This window comes from Mobula hypostoma, chromosome 4 (assembly GCF_963921235.1).
Source record: "Mobula hypostoma chromosome 4, sMobHyp1.1, whole genome shotgun sequence".
In the NCBI taxonomy this organism is placed as follows: Eukaryota; Metazoa; Chordata; class Chondrichthyes; order Myliobatiformes; family Myliobatidae; genus Mobula; species Mobula hypostoma.
In genome coordinates this window covers 157,428,374-157,450,679 of record NC_086100.1, presented here as the reverse complement: position 1 = coordinate 157,450,679, position 22,306 = coordinate 157,428,374, and the positions used below count along the sequence as shown (strand labels likewise).

The 22,306-nt window shown below is 42.1% G+C and overlaps 1 protein-coding gene across 2 annotated transcripts in view; it reads right to left on the bottom strand.

The window, feature by feature from the left end:
* The window catches only part of lef1 (lymphoid enhancer-binding factor 1), a 177,483-nt gene that overhangs the window by 68,246 nt on the left and 86,931 nt on the right, over nt 1–22,306 (bottom strand). For both annotated transcript variants that reach the window (XM_063046806.1, XM_063046805.1), the window contains exon 5: nt 9,748–9,838. In XM_063046806.1, coding sequence (XP_062902876.1) covers nt 9,748–9,838 — 91 coding nt within the window. The remainder of the gene's footprint in view (nt 1–9,747; nt 9,839–22,306) is intronic.

Below are 22,306 nucleotides of genomic sequence, written 5' to 3'. Positions count from 1 at the left end.
AAATTTGTAAGAGCTGCCACCTTGCAGCTAGATGGGACATTGGTTCCTAGCATATGCTTCATGAATTGGCAACTCAAACAATATTGTTAAATACTCTGATTATTGAGGAGGAATAAATATTTCTGTTTCATTGTCCCTATTCCTGACAAGGCATAGCATTTTCTCCCCAGACTACTATGGAAAGTGGAAGGCATTAGAGATTGGGGAGCAAATAGGTACCTGTAGGTTTGGTGGAATTAAGGATGGTTTAAATTGTCTTCACAATTCTATCAGCAATCTGTTACACAGTGATACTGTTGGGAAAGGACATTTGATATGGATGTTGGGTGGGGTGTGGTGTGTACCAAGGTCCATCAGTAATTCCCTTTGAGAAGGTGTTGGAGAGCCTAGACTTTGAACACCTGGAGATGGTTCTCCCATCGTGCTTTTGGGTAGGAACTTTCAGGATTTCAATCCAGCATCCATGAAAGGCCGGGAATTTGCTTCCAAGTCAGGATGAGTTTTGACTTATAGAGAAATCAGCAAGGAGTGGTATTCTCATGAAGTTCATGCCTTCATCCTTTTTGGCAGCAGCAGGTTATATTAGCATTAGTGACTAACTGCAATGCTTTTATTGGATATCCTTCAAGAGGACAACAATCTTGTCATAGGGTTTGTAGGCTTTTGTGCCTCACTGACTTGGAGAGCTACATTGGCTGGAGTCAGGGCCTTGTGCTTTGACTGTTGGTAGGGTGATCCATGCCAAACAGGTCAAAGGGTAAAGGCCAGACTAAAAGTGGTCCACCGGTGCTTCAGGTTTGGGGTATTAAGCTCAGGGCGAACAACCCTGACCTGTCAAAAAAAACTGTTAACAACCGCAATGAAGAATTCTTCTCTACCTCTGCGTGACCAAGGGCTGACCAAGATGGAGGACCTCACTGCTGCCCTAAGTGCCAGCAGCGTAACGGGCAGTAGGTAAGTATTTGTTGAATACACATGCCGCATTAATGATGCAAAGTTGGAGGAATGAATGAATGGTTAGAAAAATGGATAGAGGGCTGGCTGGTGGCGCAATGACATCAGCGCCGGACTCTGGAACTGAGATTCCTGGATTCGAACCCAGTTGGGTCCGCTCCCGAATATGCTTTCCATCCCTGCCCGGTTGAGTGTTGAGATCACAACTCGACCTCGTAAAATAAAGGGAAAAATACTGCAAAATGTCTGTGTGAGCAGTGGTGTGCCACAGTCTCCCTCTCTTGCTCCACGCCTTGTAAAGGCATGAAAAAGAAATCGTCCCGTCAACATCGCACATGCATGGACGCACGCACAGACGCACACACACACACGCCAAAAAAAAGAGAAGAAAAATGGATAGAATGCCAGTCAAGCGTGTTGTTTCTTTGGAATGATGTCAAGCTTCCTGAGAGTTATTGAAGCTGCACTCACGCGGGCAGGTGGAGTTTTCCATCACACTCCTGAATTTTGCCATGGTTCGTTTTTGGAGTGTCAACTACTGCGTAGTTCACCATAGCATGCCCAGCCACTGACCTACTCTTGAAACCACAGAATTTGTGCAGCTGATCCAGATGATTTTATGGTCAGTAGTGACCACAAAATATTGATGAAATATGTATCGGCTGAATGTTAAGGGTAAGTGATTAGACCCTCTCTTATTGGTGATAGTCTTTGCTGGCACGTCGGTGGCATGAATGGTTTGAGAACAAGTATATAAAAGGGTCAATAGATCAGACAATGAAGAAAGCATATTCTTGGGAACCATGACAAGCATTTGGAAAAGAGCAGCCAGAAGATAGAACCCTTTGGACCAATAAAGAACTGGCTGGTGATACAGTATGGTTCACTTGAAGATCACTGGCTTGTTTTCGCTTAGCTCGGCTGATCAGAAAACCATCTTGCCAATTCAAGTAACTCAGTTTGACTAGTTTAATTTGACATGACTTTGAAAATGGACAACTTAAAAGAAATTTTCAAATTAATATTTTGAAGCATGTGTTTTTGTTTTGGAGAAACTATATAGTTATGTCCCAGGTGTTTATAAAATACCATTATTTTTATATCAACTTCAAAGTATAATTAAAGGATTGCATTTAATGATTAGAATTAAATTATGCCATGCTGTCTCTGCAATTTAATTCAACAGAAAAAAACATGAAAGTTGAGGAATGGGAAAAGTTGTGTGGAGCAATTAAAAGCTAGACTATACATTGGCCTTATGTCGTTGTTTTTCTCTGTTAAAATGGATTATACTGTAATAATTGTGCTTTCAATCAGATAAAATTTCTAATTAATTTTGTTTGGTGCTCATAGCAATTTAAATATCCATACAGTAGAATATACGTTTACTTATTTCCTATCCATTTATAAAAAAAGGTCTAAAATTAACACAATGGTGTCACAATTAGCTTGAAGTAACCATCAAATTACACAACTAATTTCAACCAAATGATATGGTCACCACGGTACTCCATGCCTTCAATACACTGATGCCTCTGCTTCCATCAATGGAAGTCTCAGTGGGACTGACTTGCTGTTCGCCACTCTCCTGGAAAGGTTAGGACCTGTCTGTTGACTAAGTGTACAGACCATTTCCTGCCTCTTTATTCCTCAAAGCAGAAATGCACAGTTAAACTTTTGAGGTCCAGTAAACATATACAATTGTAATTATGACAACTGAACGTACTTTTCTATTACACTCATATTTCTGCCTCCACACCTATGTTTTTTTTCAACTGCCTCACCTTCCTCTGTTTCTCATTTATTTTCCTACTTCCTTTCTCCTTCCCTCTACCTGTCAAGATGCCTTCACGTATTTCTTGCCTGTCTGTATTACTTTCTTCATCTCCTTCTCATACTTCTCAATGTCACTATCCTTAAGTCCCTTTGTCTCTTTCTCTCTCCTCATCTCTCATATTCCTTCAGTACAACTCAGCTTAGCTCCAGAGTTTGGTTGGAAGTGATTGTCATCGACATCAAGGTAGACATATGAACATAAAGGGAATGGTGGATATGGATCCTGTACAGGCAGAAAGGATTCATTTCATTTGGCATCATGGCTTGCGTGGACATCATGGGCCAAAGAGCCAGACCCTGTGCTCTACATTCTGATCGAATGTGGCACGACAAACTCTGGTAAAACTGAAGTCGGGGGGAATGGGTGCAAAGTTTCAACTGAACAGGGCAAAATATAGCTGTAAAATGTTCTCCACCCTCTGTACAAGAGCAGATAGTGCTTAATTTATATGTAAACATGAACAGAGTAACACATTCATGGTCAGTAGAAGTCAATCACCTTAAACCAGAAATACTGTCGGAACTCCTCTGAGGAACATCCCCAGCACAACCATCCACCTTCTCTCCATAAGATTAAATGTTCACTGAAGATTGCATGTTATTCAGTCAAGAGCAAAGGAAGCAATTCCCTCTGCGCCAACATTAAGGCTTCAGCTGATGAATGAAAACAAGTATCTTCACTATTCCTTATCATTATAAACAGAAGGCCTCGCCATCAATATGAACTGGTGAAAGATTTAACTGGACAAGGGACCAGGGGCTAAAATGTGACTCACTAAATACCATTTTAGCATTTACAAGGCATTCACTTCCAGGAAAGTAAACAGCATGATGCAACACTCTTCACTTCCTAGGGACAGCCAACAACATTCACGATGTCTGATAACACTCGGGTCAAAGCAGCCCATCTGACTAGCACCTTGATCATCTAGTTTCCAAAGATTCTTGGCACATTTTGTCTGCAGCAGATACCATCTGGACCTTTCAACAAGTAGCTCAGAGCTCTTCAAAAGCATCTGTGACCTCCACTACCTTGAAAAATAAGAGCAGCAACATACTCAAATTTATATATACATATTCTATAAAATCCTAATCTGATTCACTTAGTTAACATAATTTATCCTTCATTCCCAAGGCAATTCTCTTCTAAACTGGTGCATCTTTAGCACAGGTACCATAGTATTAGTATGGACCATATCAGGAGCAATTAGAGATGGGCTATAAATGGTAACCTTACCAGCGATACCAACATTTTATGCTTGAATAAAACTAACTCTCTCTCCCACTGCTTACCTCTCTCATATCCTGCCTCACACTTGCTGGCAGTTTTCCTTCCCCTTCTCTCAGCATCTTTCATACGGTCTTTGGCTTGTCAGAGCAAGGAGTTTATTGTGATGGACATAAGACTCCAAGCTATTCAGTACTACACTGAACAATTGTCATTTGACAACAATAGAATATGAAAAAAGCTTCCAAAATAACTGGTAATAATTTATATTGAAAACAGGCTACTATAAATGATAAAAGTATTTTCCCTTCATATTTTTTCCCGTTAAGTTATTTTTGTATAATCTGTTGTGCATGAACTCAGTCCTACGGAAGTTGCTCTGTACCACAACACTATGTTGTGGTTTAGTGACTAGAATACTTGACTGAATCAGATGGTTGTGTGTCAAATCCCATTCCAGATGCTTGACCATAAGACTCTAGATTGAGGGACTGAAGAAAATTAATGTATAAATTAAGCACTATCTGCTCTTGTACAGAGGGTATGGAACATTTTACAGCTATATTTTGAAGGAAATTCTTCCTGTGTTCTCATCAGTATTAATTCATCAGTCAATAGAGTTTGTACATTCTCCCCTTAATCATGTAGGTTTCCTCCAGGTGCTCCAGTTTCTTCCCATATTTCAAAGACATACAGATTAGTAAATTGTGGACATGCTATGTTGGCACTGGAATCATAGCGACACCTGTGGGCTGCCTCCAGCACAATCCTTAGTAGCAAATAACACATTTCACTGAACATTTTGATATTTTGATGTACATGTGACAAATAAAGCTAATCTTTATTTTAGCAAATAAAGCTAATCACAGGGCTGTCCACGAGAGCTTGACGTGCACAAATCAGCTGCAGCAATTTGTGTATTGCTGGAGCAAGAGCTAAAAGCAATAGGTAGATCCAAGAGAGAAGAGGTGATTGGGAGATGGAGGAGGACAGTGTGCAAATAGTGATAGAGGATGGAAAGTGATTGGTGGAGGTAAATAATGGAATCTAGTAGAAAGAAAGGAGGATCATAGAACCAAATAACGGAGGTGAGATGGGACACCACCAGGTCCAGGAACAGTGACTATGTTACTATCCTTCAACCATCAGGCTCCAGAACCAGACAGGAAAACTTCACTCACCCCAACACTGTGCTGATTCAACAACCTATGGACTCACTTTTAAGGACTCTACAACTCATGTTCTCGATACTTATTGCTTTTTTTTCCTTCTTTTCTTTTTTGTATTAGCACAGTTTGCTGTCTTTTGCACATGGGTTGTTTGTCTGCCTCTGTCATGTGCCGTTTTTCATTGATTCACAGTGTTTCTTTCTAGTTTCTTTTCTAGCCCACAAGAAAATGAGTCTCAAAGTAGCATATGGCATATATACTTTGATAATGAATTTACTTTGAACTTTAATGGGTTATCCTGACATTGTAAAATGTACATAACTATAATATTTCAATTTCAGGTTACCTACTCTTCCTCTGTCCCTTTTTCATCTTCCCCTGATTGACCCATAGAGACTCAGTACCCCCCCACCTGAGCTCCCGATCACCCTGTTTCTTTCCTCCCAGCCACCCCATCTGCCAATCACCCACACACTCCTCCCACTGGGTCCCCTCCTCCCCACCACTGCCATCTGCCCACCCCACCCCCTTTACTTGGTTTCATGATCCGCCCTCCTTTCCAACAGGTTCCATCATCTACAGGCCTTTGGTGCCTCCACCAATCTCTTTCCAGCCTCTATCACTATGTCCACTTTTTCCTGTCCATCTGCCAATCACCCTTCCTCACCTGGATCCCCCTATGCTTGCCAGTTCTTGCCCCACTCCTTCCCCTCACCTACTTTTACACAATATCTCCCCTCTGTTCTTTCAGTCCGGGGGAAAGGTCTCAACCTGAACCGCTGCCTGCCCATTTCCCTCCACAGATGCGACCCACCCCACTGAGTTGCTCCAGCAACTTGCTACAGCTGATATACCTTTCCTCTTGACCCAGATGAGGCAGGGGAAGAGGAAACAGGATATGAAGTTTATACAACACAGATATTAGTCGGGCCATGACGGTAGGTAAGCAAAAGGAAGTTCATTCACAAGCAAAGCAGTTGTTTGACCCTTTATCTAAAGCGCCTCACAGCTGTCTTTCACTCATGCTGTCAATCTAGATATGAACGTGGAAAGGGGAGCTCCTGTTAGCTCAGGCAGGCTGAATCCTCTACTGGTTGGATGCACAGGCTAACCTTGGTCAGGTAGACCCAAAACGGGCAGCAGCTACTTGTTTTTGCAGTATTCAATTCCCTTAGTAACAAATGACAAAGATTTCTGCTCGTAAGATGTCATCAAGCACAACTGTAAAAACTCTCAAGATCAGCTGTTTGTCCAAGTAAATCGTATTAAAGATTCTGAATTCAAATAATTGCATACTTTCAATTAACTTCTTTGACACTACCTGACGTACAAGCATGATTTTGTATGACAAAATTACATCTGGCACTATGTGTCTGAAAGAACTCATGTGTGCATCTGACCAGAATGTGCGAACTTTAGTGAAGGCATATTGCTGTGAAAGGTTACTGAGGGGTTCTCATTAATTGCTTTATTGGGTACAGTTCAGGAGAGTGAAGGGATCTGGGATTTTCAAAAAGGTGATAGAGGATGGTTGTGTTTTTGGACAATAGAAAGGGCTGGACTGGCTGGATTTAATGGCCTTTTCTCTGACATTATACTAAAAGCAGAAAACAGACACATAACTAATCACCAACTGTTTTACACAGAACCCAGTGGAAATAAAAATTGGGCACCGTGTGGAAAATATTGCAGCTTGGCTAGCACATAGTGTGCTCTGCATGAGTGAGTGTCTGTGTGGGTGTGAGTGTCAGGGTGTGCATGTGTCTGTGTGTGTGTGCATGTTTGTGGTATGTGCATATCTGTGTGTTTTTGTGTATGCGTGTGCGTTTGTGGTGTGGGTGTGGGTGTGTGCCTATGAGAAGAGTTATTAAGTGAAGCCTGCAGATGTTGGACTGAAATGTTTACTCCGCCTTGAAAAACTAATGAAATTAAGGCAGGAGAAGGTGTAAGATATAAAGTATGTGGACGAGTATTCTACACAAAAGCTTTTTGTATTACTAACACACTTCATTTAATAACATTCTCACAAAGACCTATAACATGGGCTTGGAATCAGACATATACAGGTTTTACACTTTTGCTAACCCTGAAAGATATGGAGAGGAAAGATAAAGAAATGAAGTTGAGGATTAATTGCAAGTTGGTTGGGTAAACGTTTGACCTACTAGGTAGAAAGGAGTTAACAAAGTTATGTAAAACAATAAGTTAGAAGAAAGAGAGGAGATCTTATAGAAACATACAGTATAAAATTATGAAAGGGAAGATAAGATAGAGGCAGGAAAGTTGTTTCCACTGATAGGTGAGACTAGAACTAGGGAACATAGCCTCAAGAGATTTAGGACAGAGATGAGGAGGAAATGCTTTTCTCAGAGAGTGATGAATCTGTGGAATTCTTTGCCCAATGAAGCAGTGGAGGCTACCTCAGTAAATATATTTAAGACAAGGTTGGATAGATTTTTGAATAGTAGGGGAATTAAGGGTTGTGGGGAAAAGGCAGGTGGGTGGAGATGAGTCCGTGGCCAGATCAGCCATGATCTTACTGAATGGCGGAGCAGGCTCGATGGGCCAGATGGCCGACTCCTGCTCCTATTTCTTAAGTTCTTATATTTTTATGTTGTATCGCTTAGTAACTTTACACAATCAATCATTATGCACTGTCAACTTAAATACTGTAGTATTCATGACCATGTACATTTCAGAGATATCTGTATTATAATAAGCATCATATAAATCAATATGAATATATTTGATCATGAAAATAGTGCATCTCAATCAAACCACTTGTTTTAACAGCAGAAGCCTTTACTTTCATGGTATTATTACACAATATCTGTCTAATATTCATACAGTAGCTAAAGCTCCCACGCAACATAGGCTAAAGGTATCAAAGCATACAGGATTGCTTTCCTTTACATTGGCTACATGCATGGCATGGACCCAGCTATGCCTGTCTTTACGTCAGTGACATGGAACTGTCCATGCACCAATCCTACACTGGTAAAGCTCCCCAATGGCTTCTCCGTTGCATTGACAACTGCATTGGTGCTGCTACTTTTACCCAAGCTGATCTTGTCAATTTCATCAACTTTGCTTCCAGCTTCCACCCTGTCCTCAAATTTACTTGGGCCTCTCTTCCCCTTTCTTAATCTCTCTGGCTCTATCTCTGGAGACAGAATATCTTCTGACATCTTTTATAAATCGACTGACTTCCAAGTTATCTTGATGACTTATCCCTGCAACTGTGCCTGGCCCTACACCTCCTCCCTCAACACAATTCAGGGCCCTAAACAGTCCTTCTAAGTGAGGTGGTGCTTCAGCTCAGAGTTTGTTGGGGTCACTTATAACATCTTGCACTGCTGGTGTAGCCTCCTCTACATTGGTGAGACTCAATGCAGATTGGGGAAACACTCCATCAAGCACCTTCGCTTTGACTACCACACCACCAAGGATCTCCCAGTGGCTACCAATTTCAGTTCCACTTCCCATTCCCACACCTACATGTTTGTTCACAGCCTCCTCTGCTGACACAATGAGGCCAAATGCAAACTGGAGGAGCAACAGCCCATATTCCCTCTTAATAGTCTCCCACCTAATGGGATGAACATTAATTTCCCTAATTTCTAGTCACCACTCCCCTCTGTTCCCCTTTTCCTTTGTTTTCCCTCATTCTGGTGGCCCCTCCTTCTCTTCTCCTGCCCTGCTTATCTTCCCGCTGGTTCCCACCTCCTTCCTGTTATTCCATGGTCCACTGTCCTATCAGGTTCCTTCTTCTTTAGCCTTTTACTTTTCCACCTATCCCCTCCCAGCTTCTTACTTCATCTCGGTTTGCCCATCCACCCACCTAACCCTGCACCTATTTTCACCTATCACCTGCTCACTTGCATTCCTTCTCTTCTCCCCACCTTTTTATTCTGGCTTTTACCTTTCTACTCCTGATGAAGGGTCTCAGCCCATTGACTGTTCACTTCCCCTCCATAAATGCTGCCTGAACTACTGAGTTCCTCCAGCATTTTGTACATATTGCTCAAGATTTACAGCACGTGCACAGTCTCGTGTCTCAGTGAAGCATTACTTTGTGACATTTTTACAAATTCAAGATATTTCTGTTATGGTATGCTTTAAATTCAGACAGCGAAATGGTTAAAAATATTTTGTCTGAAAGACGTTAGAAGATATAATTTGATGATCCGTCTAACAAAAATAGATGGGTCCAAACCTAATATTGTCCTGGTGTGTACAGGTCATGGCAAACTAAGCAGTACAATTCACTCCAAAATTGTATCAAGGAGGTTTCCGCATTTGTTCTAATATTTTGTGGTCATTACATTATTACCTGGGTTGTGTTTTGAGATTATCTAGATTGCCTCGAACACTTACTCAAGTTTTGATGTGAAATTACAGCCGATAGCCAGCCACAATGCTTTCCTCTTTAAATTTAGCAATTAAAGTCTTACAATGGTGGTAATGCCGTGTCAATTTCAAAGTCTCAGAAACTGCTTAAAAAGAAAGAGGGGGACTTGCAGCCAACTTGCTTAAGTTCAAAGAAAACCAAAGGCTTACCAGCCGAGAGGAGGTGTGAGCTGTCCGACAGCACCTGGAGACAAGGGATAGAAGGTGGGGATATCAGGACCTGGGGGATGTCTGTGCATGCCTGGAAGGGGAAAGAAGGGTCCAGGTGAGTCAACACAAGCATATTAGATTTCCACGAGTCATTTCAGCACAATTAACTAAAATGAATAGGATGAGCTTTAGACAAAATATAATCCGAAATTGTCTTTTCAACTCTTTTCTCAACACACAACTACAATTATAGTAAAGTTAATTATTTATGAAACAACTTTATTGGAATGGATAGCAATCTAAACAAATAAACTCTAAGTACTTTAAGCATTAATAAATAAGGAGTTCCATTAATGTTACTTTTGGATTAATCTGTTTCTCCTCAGTTATCAATAACCTCTTCACTCACCTGAATAAGAGAACTAGAATTGACATTATTTATGCTTTCAAGATAATTATTCTTTCCACATGCAAACCTCTGAATAGGATTAGATAACTTATCAGCTTATCTTCATCTATTAGTTTTTGGAATTTCAATTCAAAGTACTTCCAGAAATAACATGAAAATGAGGTTTTATTTTCACCTTAGTAAATAATAAGAGCAGGAAAAGGCCAATCAGCTCCTTAAGCTTTCTACTGTTCAGCAAGATTGTGAATGTACCGCTGCCTCAGAACCATTTTCCTGCTTTATCCTCACTTACCTTGATTCCTCAAACATCCAAAACTTTAGCAATCTTAGATTTGAATGAAATCAAACTGTGTTACCAGTCACAAAGTTCTACAGCTCAGAAACAGGTCCTTCAATCCAATTGGATGCCAACCAAAGGGCCGCAGTAGAGAATTCGAAAGATTTGGCATCCTCTGTGTAAAGAAATCTCTCCTTTTGAGATTGTAAACACCGCAGTTCAGGACTTTCTCAGTCATCCTTCCCAAATAGCCTGCTCCTCTAAGAATGTACTAGTATTTGTACTAAATCACCCCAAGATTGCAAAGCCAGTTCCATTTCAGAATCAGAATTATGTTTAATATCACTGGCAAATGTAATAAAATTTGTTAACTTTGCAGCAGCAGTACAATATAGAAAAAAAACTGAATTACAGTAAATATATATGTATCTTAAATAGTTACGTTAAAATAAATAGCGCAAAAACAAAAAATTAATAATGGTATTAATGTAGTGTCCATGGGTTCAATATCCATTTAGGAATCAGATGGCAGAGGGGAAGAAGCTATTCCAGAATCGCTGAGTGTGTGCCTTTGGGCTCCTGTCCCTCCTTTCGAATGGCAGAATCAGAAGGGGGCATGTCCTGGGTCGTAGGGATCCTTGAAGACATCTTTGATACGACGGACGTTAGTACCCATGCTTAGTCAGTCCCTTTGGCAGGTGACAACAACAGAGGCTGAAAGGCCTGTTCCTCTACGGTATTCTTCTGTAACATCATCAGTATGCCCAACTTCCTGACTTACTAAGCAGACATTCTATTCCATTGGCAGACAAGATTCAAGGATGTTCTTCAAACCTCCATGAGAAAGTACAACATCTCCATCATCTTTTAGGAATCCCTGGTTCATAACCATGTAAAGTAGCAATGAGTCATTCAAGCAAGACACACAAAAAATGCTGGTGAATGCAGCAGGCCAGGCAGCATCTATAGGAAGAGGTACAGTCAACGAATCATTCAGGATGGTTTGGAGAACTACAAGTTAAATGCATTAGAAACAAACAGATGTATGTTATGAATCCTGGAAGGAGTGCATCAGCTCCTAAAGAACCCGTCCATTCGTCCCATCATACATCTTCTGCTCCACCAGAGGCAAAAACTGTTGGTACCACATTGGCCTTTTCAGTCAGCTAAAAATTCACAGAACTGGAGTGGAAATGTCACCTTTGACCTCCAAGGACCAGCTAAGAAAAACCTATGATAATTTGAAATCCTTTTCATCATCTCTTAACCAATAATCAGTCCAAATTAATTCTTAGTTAAGCAGAGTGGCCTGTGGGTCACTTTTTGCTATGCAGACACTTGAGATAGGTGAGACAGAATAGGTCTTTACATATTCACTCAGTGGCCACTTATTTGGTACCTCCTGTGCCTAATAATGTGGCCTCTGAGCGTATCTTCCTGCTCTTCTGCTACTGCAGCTCATCTACATTAAGGTATGACAATTTATGCTTTCAGAAATGCTCTTCTGCACATTACTGTTGTAACATGTGGCTTTTAGAGTTACTGTCACCTTCCTGTCAGCTTGAACCAGACTGGCAATTCTCCTCTGACATCTTTTATTAACAAGGCGCTTTCACCCACAGAACCACCGCTTACTGGATTTGTTTTTTGTTTTTCACACCATTCTCTTTCAACTCTAAAGACTGTTATGTGTGAAAATCCTAGGAGATCAGCAGTTACTCAAACCACCCCGTCTGGCACCAACAATCATTTCACAGGCAAAGTCACTTAGATCACATTTCTTCCGCATTCTGATGTTTGGGTTGAACAACAACTGAGCCTCGTGACCATGCTTGCATGCTTTTATGCATTGTGTTGCTGCCACATGATTGGCTGATTAGTTAGTTGCATTAACGAACAGGTGTACCTAATAAATTGGTGGCTACTGAGTGTATATCCTTTGACCAAAACCGTGAAAAATTGATTATCTCTTATTATTACATTGGTGAATTATGTTCAGTCCAAGACCAGATGAAGACTCATGATCCAAAACATCAACTGTCCATTTTGCTTCACAAATGCTGCCTGACTCCCTGAGTTCCTCCAGCATCTTGTGTGTTGCTTCAGATTCCAGCATTCTCTTGCAGTCTTTTGTTTTTCCATTATTACATTGCTGTTTGGTGAACTTGCTCTGTGCAAACTGGCTGCCCTACATCCAGTGTTACAACAGAGATTACACTTCAAAACTGTACAATTGGCAATCAGGTGCTTTGGAACGTCTGGAAATTGTTAAACGATGCAGGATTCAACACAAAATATCAACAGTTCCTGTAGATACTGTTCGACCCCCTGAGATCTTCAGAAGATTGCCCATTCAACTATATAAATGTAAATCTATCTACTTTCCTTTACACAGGTGTTTCCTGGCAGAGACATTATTTTCTAAGAAAAGTCAATTAAATGGAATAGCAGCTTGCAAGATTGATAAAAACTGAATATAATCCTTTAAGCTTTCTTGACATCTTTTAGTAATTTATACAAAGGAATGTATTCATCAGCAAAATAATTGCAGGAGAGAAATTGTAGGAGTTAAGAAGGAAACCAAAACAGATCTTTTCTGTAGCAAAACAATCCTAACTGAATTTTTATAGGCTGCAGCTTGCTACAATTATTTTTCATTTTCTCTTCTTGATAGATGTGACGTCTTAATCTTCACTAATGAGTGTGTCATCTAGTTATGAAAGGGTGTATCAGTTTGCCTTTTCATGCTTTGTCACAGTGCAGTGTGTGCAATGGAAGAAAATAAAAATTCAATTCTAATTTTCCTGGCATTTGCAACCGTTTCCTTGTTACTATTCCCTAAAGGAACCAAAATTAAAATGCTGCAGTTTCTCTGACTGGCTATAAAAAAGACACATGCACATGTATGTGCACGCACACATACACACACACACAAACACACTGACACACTGCCAAGGCCGTTGAAAGCAATGACTTTGACACTTAGAATGCTAAATTAAATCTTCTGTTGGCATGTTGACAATCTGAAATGAATGATTTCAACTTCCTAGCTTCCCAGTACAATTGCTTTTCAGTTCCCTGTTTGTGATTCCCAGATACAGAGAAAGGAATACACATTGGCTACAAAACATTACAAGGCTGGTTGTCAGTTTTCTCTCTTTCAAGACATGGGGTTTTCCACCACCTGCAACTTTACAGGATCAGCCGTTAATTAAGAACCATTTTCAGTCTCTTAATGCTAACACTTGATATGATTCATTTGCCTCACGATTGTCACTCCAGCTCATACTAAGCTCTTCATCAAGCTGATTCCTTAGGGCTTCAAGGTCAAATAGTTTTGCATGTGTAGTATTTAACATCCAAAGCTCTGCCGGGAGAACTCTCTCTGCTGACAACCCACAAACACGAAGCCCTAGAGCTTTCAGAAGTGCCTGGTAGGATTAAAACAGGGCTTTAATCCCAAACAGACCTTTGCATTTTATGGTATACCTGAAAATGTCCCCCTAGGAAGTCCATAGATGGCAGTGATTTCTCATATTAAATTCTCCTTCCCCCATAGCGCCAACACATACTTCCTGCTAGGCAACTGCCTGAGAATGAAACCATATCAGGCCACCTCGGACCATAAAATAACAGAATCCATCCCACACAGAGGGAGAATACGTGGCCACCATGTCCTTGTCACCTCTCTATAGTTTACTCCCTTCCCCAGGTGTTGATTGACTGATTTAAAATTATTTCCCTCAATTCCATTCTGAAACTTCTTTCCATTATCCATACAGTCAGTGAGTTCCAGTCTGACGAGAAGAAGGAGCATTTCACCTCAGAGTGTACTACAATTATTAATGAGCATTTTCTCCACCAATCAACAGCAGAGCTACAAGTGCAATGGCCAACTCTCATGCACTGATCTTGTGCGGACATTTATTTCTACGTTGTTCCATTAAGTGGGGACTCACACTATTGGGAGAACAGAACAGGCCATTTTTGGAAGAGTGTCACTCATGAACTGCTGCTGGGATTGATACTTGGCTCTAGATATTTGCAATTCACATCAATGGTTTGGACGCGTGGACCAAGGATAATTTATCCAAACTTGCTGATGATCTGATGATACTAGGCTGGGAACCAATGTGAGTTATGAGGAGACTGTGGGGGTGGGGGTGGCTTTTGGAGAATATCTATAGGTTAAGTGAGTGTGCAAGGACATGGGGGTAGTTACGATGTGGAAAAACGTGAGCTTCATTCATCTTGAGGGAAAAGAGTATGAATGCGGAGGTTTTTTTAAGTCATTGGGGACTGTAAGGTCCTAGTGTTCTGAGGGACTTGGGTGGCCCTGAATTCAACCAGCTGGTGCAACAAGCAGTTAGGGAAGTAAGTGGGATGTAGCCATTTATTGCAAGAACGGTTGAGTGCAAGAACAAAGATGTTTTCATGAAATTACAAGTATATGGGGCCTGGTCGTGACTGCACCTGGTGTATTGTGTATAGATCTCATCTCTCTACCTAAGAAAGGATATACTTGAAAAAGAGGGGGTGTGACAAGGTTCACCAGTTTGATTCTTGGGATGGGGTGGGGAGGCTTTCATATTCCATAAATATCTTCTTATGACATGAGGAGCTTCGGAGGATGATGGCACCCAACGGCAACTCCTTCGCTTGCATCTTTGGAAGCAGCTTTATTTCTACCTTTGATATCTGTTTTTTCCCCTTTCAAGGTTCTTTTGAAGACCCTGACCTGGAGTTACACGCTGACTTCGGTTCTTCGCAGAAATGGGACCCACTGTCAGGGCCGCACACCCGCTGCTTTTCGATATGCTAAGGATGTGGCTTGGAGGACTAGTGAGCCTTCAGGGTGCCGGATTTTTGTGGCTCTGGAGGCGGGGCAGATTCAGGGCCGGTGCCTTTGCCTGATGTGTCGTGGGAGTACACGGAAGATCAAAAGCAGCGAGCTGGCTGCTGGCTGTGTGCCCAGGGACCCGACTTCTTAGGGCACAGAGCTCGGAAAAAGCGACGCAACAGACTTTTAACACCATAAATCAGTGAGCTCTTTTGTTATGTCTCCCCTCTTGCTGTGAAACGGGGACACCTCTTTTTCCCTTATTAGGGAGAGAGAGAGAGAGCCTGTGGTATGTCATATACCGGGTGAATGAGTAGTCTATGGGGTACTGCAAGTCTGTGTCTTTACTGATGCTTTGCCGCACGCTTGAGTATTTGGTAGGGGTGCCATTGCTTTGCTGCTGCTTATGAGTGGGAAGGGGGAGATGGAGGGGGTGTTGGGGTTCTGACATTTAACTGTCATTCACTCTTTGGGACATTCCTTTGTTTTCATGGATGCTTGTGAAGAAAAAAGAATTTCAGGGTGTATATTGTATACATTTCTCTGACATTAAATGTACCTATTGAAACCTATTTAAACATAAAAGAAAGGCATTTAGTCGATCAAATATGTTCCAACTCACAGTGCAAAGCAATTTCCCCTCACTTATTTCCCTGTAACCTACTTTCTCACACTTTCCCATCAATTCCTCTGATTCTTCTGCCATCCACCCACACCACAGATAGTTTACACAGCACCAGCAGAAACCCACACAGTCACAGGGAGAACATGCAAACTCTACAGAGGCAGAGGTTGAGATCAGTCACTGGAGCTGTGGAGTAGTACCACTAACTGCTGTGCCATTAAGCAAACATAAGTTTGTGCTCTAGTGAGTTTACAGAATCTCACAGGTTCAGTGGGGGGGATGATATTATCCCTGGCTGGAGTGTCTAGAACCAATGGTCACAGACTCAAAATACAGATTGGAAATTAGAATAAATTCCTTCACCCAGAAGCGTTTTCTTCAGTGAAGTAAATTCTATCTAAGACAGCCAAAGAAATTCAAAACAGAGACTTTAGGATTTTAAGGAAAACAAGAGGCATAGGATTGAGAAGCAAGCTGAATTCTTCTTTCCCCTTCTGAAATCCTGTTTCAACTGCTCTTCTTATGTTCTTTTTTGTTCACTGGTATGACAACATGGACTCTCGATCTCACTCTTGGCCTTGCACTTTATTGTCTATCTACACTGCACTTTCTCTGCAACTGTAACACTCTGTTCGTCACTGTTATTGTTTGACCTTGTATTACCTCAATATACTGTTGTAATGAATTGATTCGTATGATCAATATGCAAAAAAAATCATTGTAACTCAGTACTTGTGACAATAATAAATTAAATTAATATTTAGCTGCTTTCTATGCCAAAAAAAAATTATGCTTAACTCTCCTCGACATTTATACTGCTTTACACCATTCTCAGGTAACGAGCCATTGCAAATCCATACAAAGGGGCGTCAACGCAAAAATGATCCAAAGAGGTGGGTCACATTTCACTCAAAGAAAGAGGATTGTGATTAATAGAGGATATTGCGATGTTTCGATAATCCAATATTAAACCCCAGAAGATCAACGTAGCAGAACTTTAGGATAGTTCCTGGGCACAAACAAGCCCCACTCCTCCATCAATGACCTTTCAACATAAGAGATATTTGCTAATAACTCCACGATGCTCCATTCCCCTCACAATTCCTTGGCACCCAAAACAATCCTGGCGTGAATTATGAGGAAAGCCTGGCAGTGGCTCTACTTCCTTATGCCTTTGCAAAGATTCGGCCAGACACCTGAAACTTTGACTAACTTCTGTAGATGTGTGGTTGAGAGTATATTGACTGGCTGCATCACAGCCTGGCATGAAAACACCAAAGCCCTGGAATGGAAAATCCTACAAACGTTAGTGGATACAGCCCAGCCCATCATGTGTAAAGCGCCCCACCCCCAACATTGAGCATATCTCCGCAAACACGAGGAAATCTGCAGATGCTGGAATTTCAAGCAACACACATAAAAGTTGCTGGTGAACGCAGCAGACCAGGCAGCATCTCTAGGAAGAGGTACAGTCGACATTTCAGGCCGAGACCCTTCGTCAGGACTAACTGAAGGAAGAGTAAGTAAGAGATTTGAAAGTGGGAGGGGGTGGGGGAGATCTGAAATGATAGGAGAGGACAGGAGGGGGAGGGAGCATATCTACTTAAAATGCTGTTGCAGAAAAGGAGGATCCGCCATCAGGGACACTCACCACCCAGAACATGCTCTGTTCTTGCTGCTGCCATCAAGAAGAAGGTACAGGCCGCCCAGGACTCACACCAACTGGTTCAGGAACAATTACTATCACTCAACCATCAGGTTCTTCAACCCAGGGTGATAATGTCACTCAATTTCACTTGCCCCATCATTGAAATGTTCCCACAACCAATGGACTCACTTTCAAGGACTCTTCATCTCATGCTTTTGATATTTATTGCTTATTTATTTATTATTATTATTAATTCTTTCTTCTTACAGAGAAACACAGTAAACCAACAGCACAATACAGGCCCTTCAGCCCACAAAGCTGTGCCGAACATGTCACTACCTTAGAAGTTACCTAGGATTACCCATAGCCCTCTATTTTTCTAAACTCGATGTACCTTTCCTGAACTCTCTTAAAAGACCCTATCCTATCTGCCTCCACCCCCGTCAACAGCAGCCCATTCCATGCACTCACCACTCTCTGCAAAAGAAACTTACCCCTGACATCTCCTCTGTACGTACTTCAAAGCACCTGAAAACTGTGCACTCTCATGCTAGCCATTTCAGCCCTGGGAAAAAGCCTCTGACTATCCACACGATCAATGTCTCTCATCATCTTATACACCTCTATCAGGTCACCTCTCATCTTCCATCGCTCCAAGGAGAAAAAGCCGAATTCACTCAACCTATTCTTATAAGGCATGCTCACCAATCCAGGCAACATCCTTGTAAATTTCCTCTGAACCCTTTCTATGGTTTCCACATCCTTCCTGTAGTGAGGCGACCAGAACTGAGCACAGTACTCCAAGTGGCGACTGAGCAGGATCCTATATAGCTGCAACATTATCTCTCGGCTCCTAAACTCAATCCCATGATTAATAAAGGCCAATGCACCGTATGCCTTCGTAACCACAGAGTCAATCTGCGCAGCAGCTTTGAGTGTCCTACGGACTCAGACCACAAGATGCCTCTGATCCTCCACACTGCCAAGAGTCTTACCATTAATACTATATTCTGCCCTCATACTTGACCTATCAAAATGAACCACCTCACACTTATCTGGGTTGAACTCCATCTGCCACTTCTCAGCCCAGTTTTGCATCCTATCAATGTCCCGCTGTAACCTCTGATAGCCCTCCACACTATCCACAACACCCCCAACCTTTGTGTCATCAACAAATTCACTAACGCATCCCTTCACTTCCTCATCCAGGTCATTTATAAACATCGCAAAGAGTACAGGTCCCAGAACAGATCCCTGAGGCACACAGCTGGTGACCAGCCTCCATGCAGAATATGACCCGTCTACAACCACTCTTTGCCTTCTGTGGGCAAGCCAGTTCTGGATCCACAAAGCAATGTCCCCTTGGATCCCATGCCTCCTTACTTTCTCAATAAGCCTTGCATGGGGTACCTTATAATGCCTTGCTGAAATCCATATACACTACATCTACTGCTCTACCTTCATCCATGTGATTAGTCACATAAGCAAAAAATTCAATCAGGTTCGTAAGGCATGACCTGCCCTTGACAAAGCCATGCTGAGTATTCCTAATCATATTATACTTCTCCAAATGTTCATAAATCCTATCTCTCAGGATCTTCTCCATCAGCTTTCCAACCACTGAAGTAAGACTCACTGGTCTATAATTTCCTGGGCCATCTCTACTCCCTTTCTTGAATAAGGGAACAACATCCTGAATCCTCCAATCCTCTGAAACCTCTCCGTCCCCATTGATGATGCAAAGAACATCACCTCAGGCTCAGCAATCTCCTCCCTCGCTTCCCATAGTAGCCTAGGATACATCTCGTCCGGTCCTGGTGATTTATGCAACTTGATGCTTTCCAAAAGCTCCAGCACATCCTCTTCCTTAATATTCATATGCTCAAGCTTTTCAGTCCACTGTAAGTCATCCCTACAATCACCAAGATCCTTTTCCGTAGTGAATACTGAAGTAGAGCACTCATTATGTACCTCTGCTATCTCCTCGGGTTCCATACACACTTTTCCATTGTCACACTTGATTGGTCCTATTCTCTCACATCTTATCATCTTGCTCTTCACATACTTGGAGAATGCCTTGGGGTTTTCCTGAATCCTGTTCGCCAAGGCCTTCTCATGGCCCCTTCTGGCTTTCCTCATTTCATTCTTAAGCTCCTTCCTGCTCGCTTTAGAATCTTCTAGATCTCTACCATTACCTAGTTTTTTGAGCTTTTCTTTTCTTCTTGACTACACTTACAACAGCCTTTGTACCCTACCATCCCTTCCCTGTCTCATTGGAATGTACCTATGCAGAACTCCACGCAAATATCCCCTAAACATTTGCCACATTTCTTCCGTACATTTCCCTGAGAACATCTGTTCCCAATTTATGCTTCCAAGTTCCTGCCTGATAGCCTCATATTTCCCTTTACTCCAATTAAATGCTTTCCTCACTTGTCTGTTCCTATCTCTCTCCAGTGCTATGGTAAAGGAGTTAGAATTGTGATCACTATCTCCAAAATGCTCTCCCACTGCGAGATCTGACACCTGACCAGGTTCATTTCCCAATACAAGATCAAGTACAGCCTCTCCTCTTGTAGGCTTATCTACATATTGTGTCACAAAACCTTCCTGAACACACCTAACAAACTCCACCCCATCGAAACCCCGGCTTTAGGGAGATTCCAGTCGATATTTGGGAAATTAAAATCGCCCACCATGACAAATCTGTTGTTATTACATCTTTCCAGAATCTGTCTCCTTATCTGTTCCTTGATGTCCCTGTTACTATTGGGTGGTGTATAACAAACACCCAGTAGAGTTATTGACCCTTTCCTGTTCCTAACTTCCACCCACAGAGACTCAGCAGACAATCCCTCCATGACTTCCTCCTTTTCTGCAGCCAGGACACTATCTCTGATCTACAGTGCCATGCCCCCACCTCTTTTCCCTGTCCTTTCTGAAACATCTAAACCCTGGCACTCAAAGTAACTATTCCTGCCCCTGAGCCATCCAAGTCTCTGTAATGGCCACAATATCATAGCTCCAAGTACTGATCCACACTCTAAACTCATCCGCTTTGTTCATAATACAGGTGTCCCCCGCTTTTTGAACGTTCGCTTTACGAAACCTCACTGTTACGAAAGACCTACATTAGTTACCTGTTTTCGCTAACAGAAGGTGTTTTCACTGTTACGAAAGAAGGCAGCGCGCGATAAAAGACAGCACGTCCCGAGCAACCAAGCTCCTCCCCCGGAATGGCATTGCTTAAGCACGTGCCTGTGAGCATCCATTAGCAAGATGAGTTCTAAGGTACAGTATCGGAAAAGCCTAAAAGATCTCGTAAGGGTGTTACACTTAGCGTAAAACTAGACATAATCAAGTGTTTCGATCGTGGTGAACAAAGCAAGGACAAAGTGAGTTTGGCTTGTGGAAGTTGATGAAGATGATGTTGAAGAGGTTTTGGCATCCCATGACCAAGAACTGATAGATGAAGAGCTGATGCAATTGGAAGAGGAAAGGATAATAATTGAAACCGAATGCAGTAGCAAACGGACCGAAAGTGAAGTCGTCCAGGAACTGAACGTGAAGCAACTGCATGAGATTTTCGCTGCAATGATAAAGTACGACTTTAATTTTGAAAGGGTACATAGACTTAGGGCAAATTTGCAGGATGGTTTGAGTGCTTACAAAGAACTGTATGATAGAAAAATGCGCAAGGCTAAGCAGTCAAGCAAGCCGTCCACATCAGCCACAGCAGACGACGAACCTCAACCTTCGACATTGAGGCAGGCAGACATAGAAGAAGATGACCTGCCTTCCCTGATCGATGAGATGACACACCAATGTCCCAACACCCCAACATCCGAGCCGCAGACCGATACCGGGCTGCAAAGGATGCAGGGGTAGCCGGGACGCACCCAGCACATCTTTAAGAAATAAGCTGAAATAACAAGCTAATTAATTAGGTGCCGCCCGGCATGTAAATGTCGGCCTAGATCAGAGGCGATTCGTCTCTGATCTGGGCCGACATTTACGTGCCGGGCAGCACCTAATTAACTTGTTTATTTCGGCTTTTTTCTTAAAGATGTGCTGGGTGTGTCCCGGCTACCCCTGCATTCTTCGCAGATCAGTATCGGTCGGCGGCCTGGAGGGTGAGGGCCACTGCACCACCCCAACCTCCGACGACTCAGCCTAACACACTTTCATCAGTGTGATCAGCGCAGTCTTCCCAATTCCCGTAAGTGATACTACACAGTACATACATTATTTCTACTTTATATAGGCTGTGTATTTTTATGCGTTATTTGGTATGATTTGGCAGCTTCATAGCTTAAAGGTTACTGGAGAGAGTGTTTCTGCCAAGAGCGCTTGCATGAGATTTTCGCTACGGAGAACAGTGCAGCAATGATTGTAGAAAAGTATTTCTACTTTATATAGGCTGTGTATTTATCATATCATTCCTGCTTTTACTATATGTTACTGTTATTTTAGGTTTTATGTGTTATTTGGCATGATTTGGTAGGTTATTTTTGGGTCTGGGAACGCTCACAAATTTTTCCCATATAAATAAATGGTAATTGCTTCTTCGCTTTACGACATTCCGGCTTACAAACCGTTTCATAGGAACGCTTTACCTTCGGATGGCGGGAGAAACCTGTACTCCTTGCATTAAAATAGACACATCTCAAACCGTTGGTCTGACCATGTCCCTTCTCTATCACCTGCCTATCCTTCCTCTTGCACTGTCTCCAAGCTTTCTCTATTTGTGAGCCAACCGC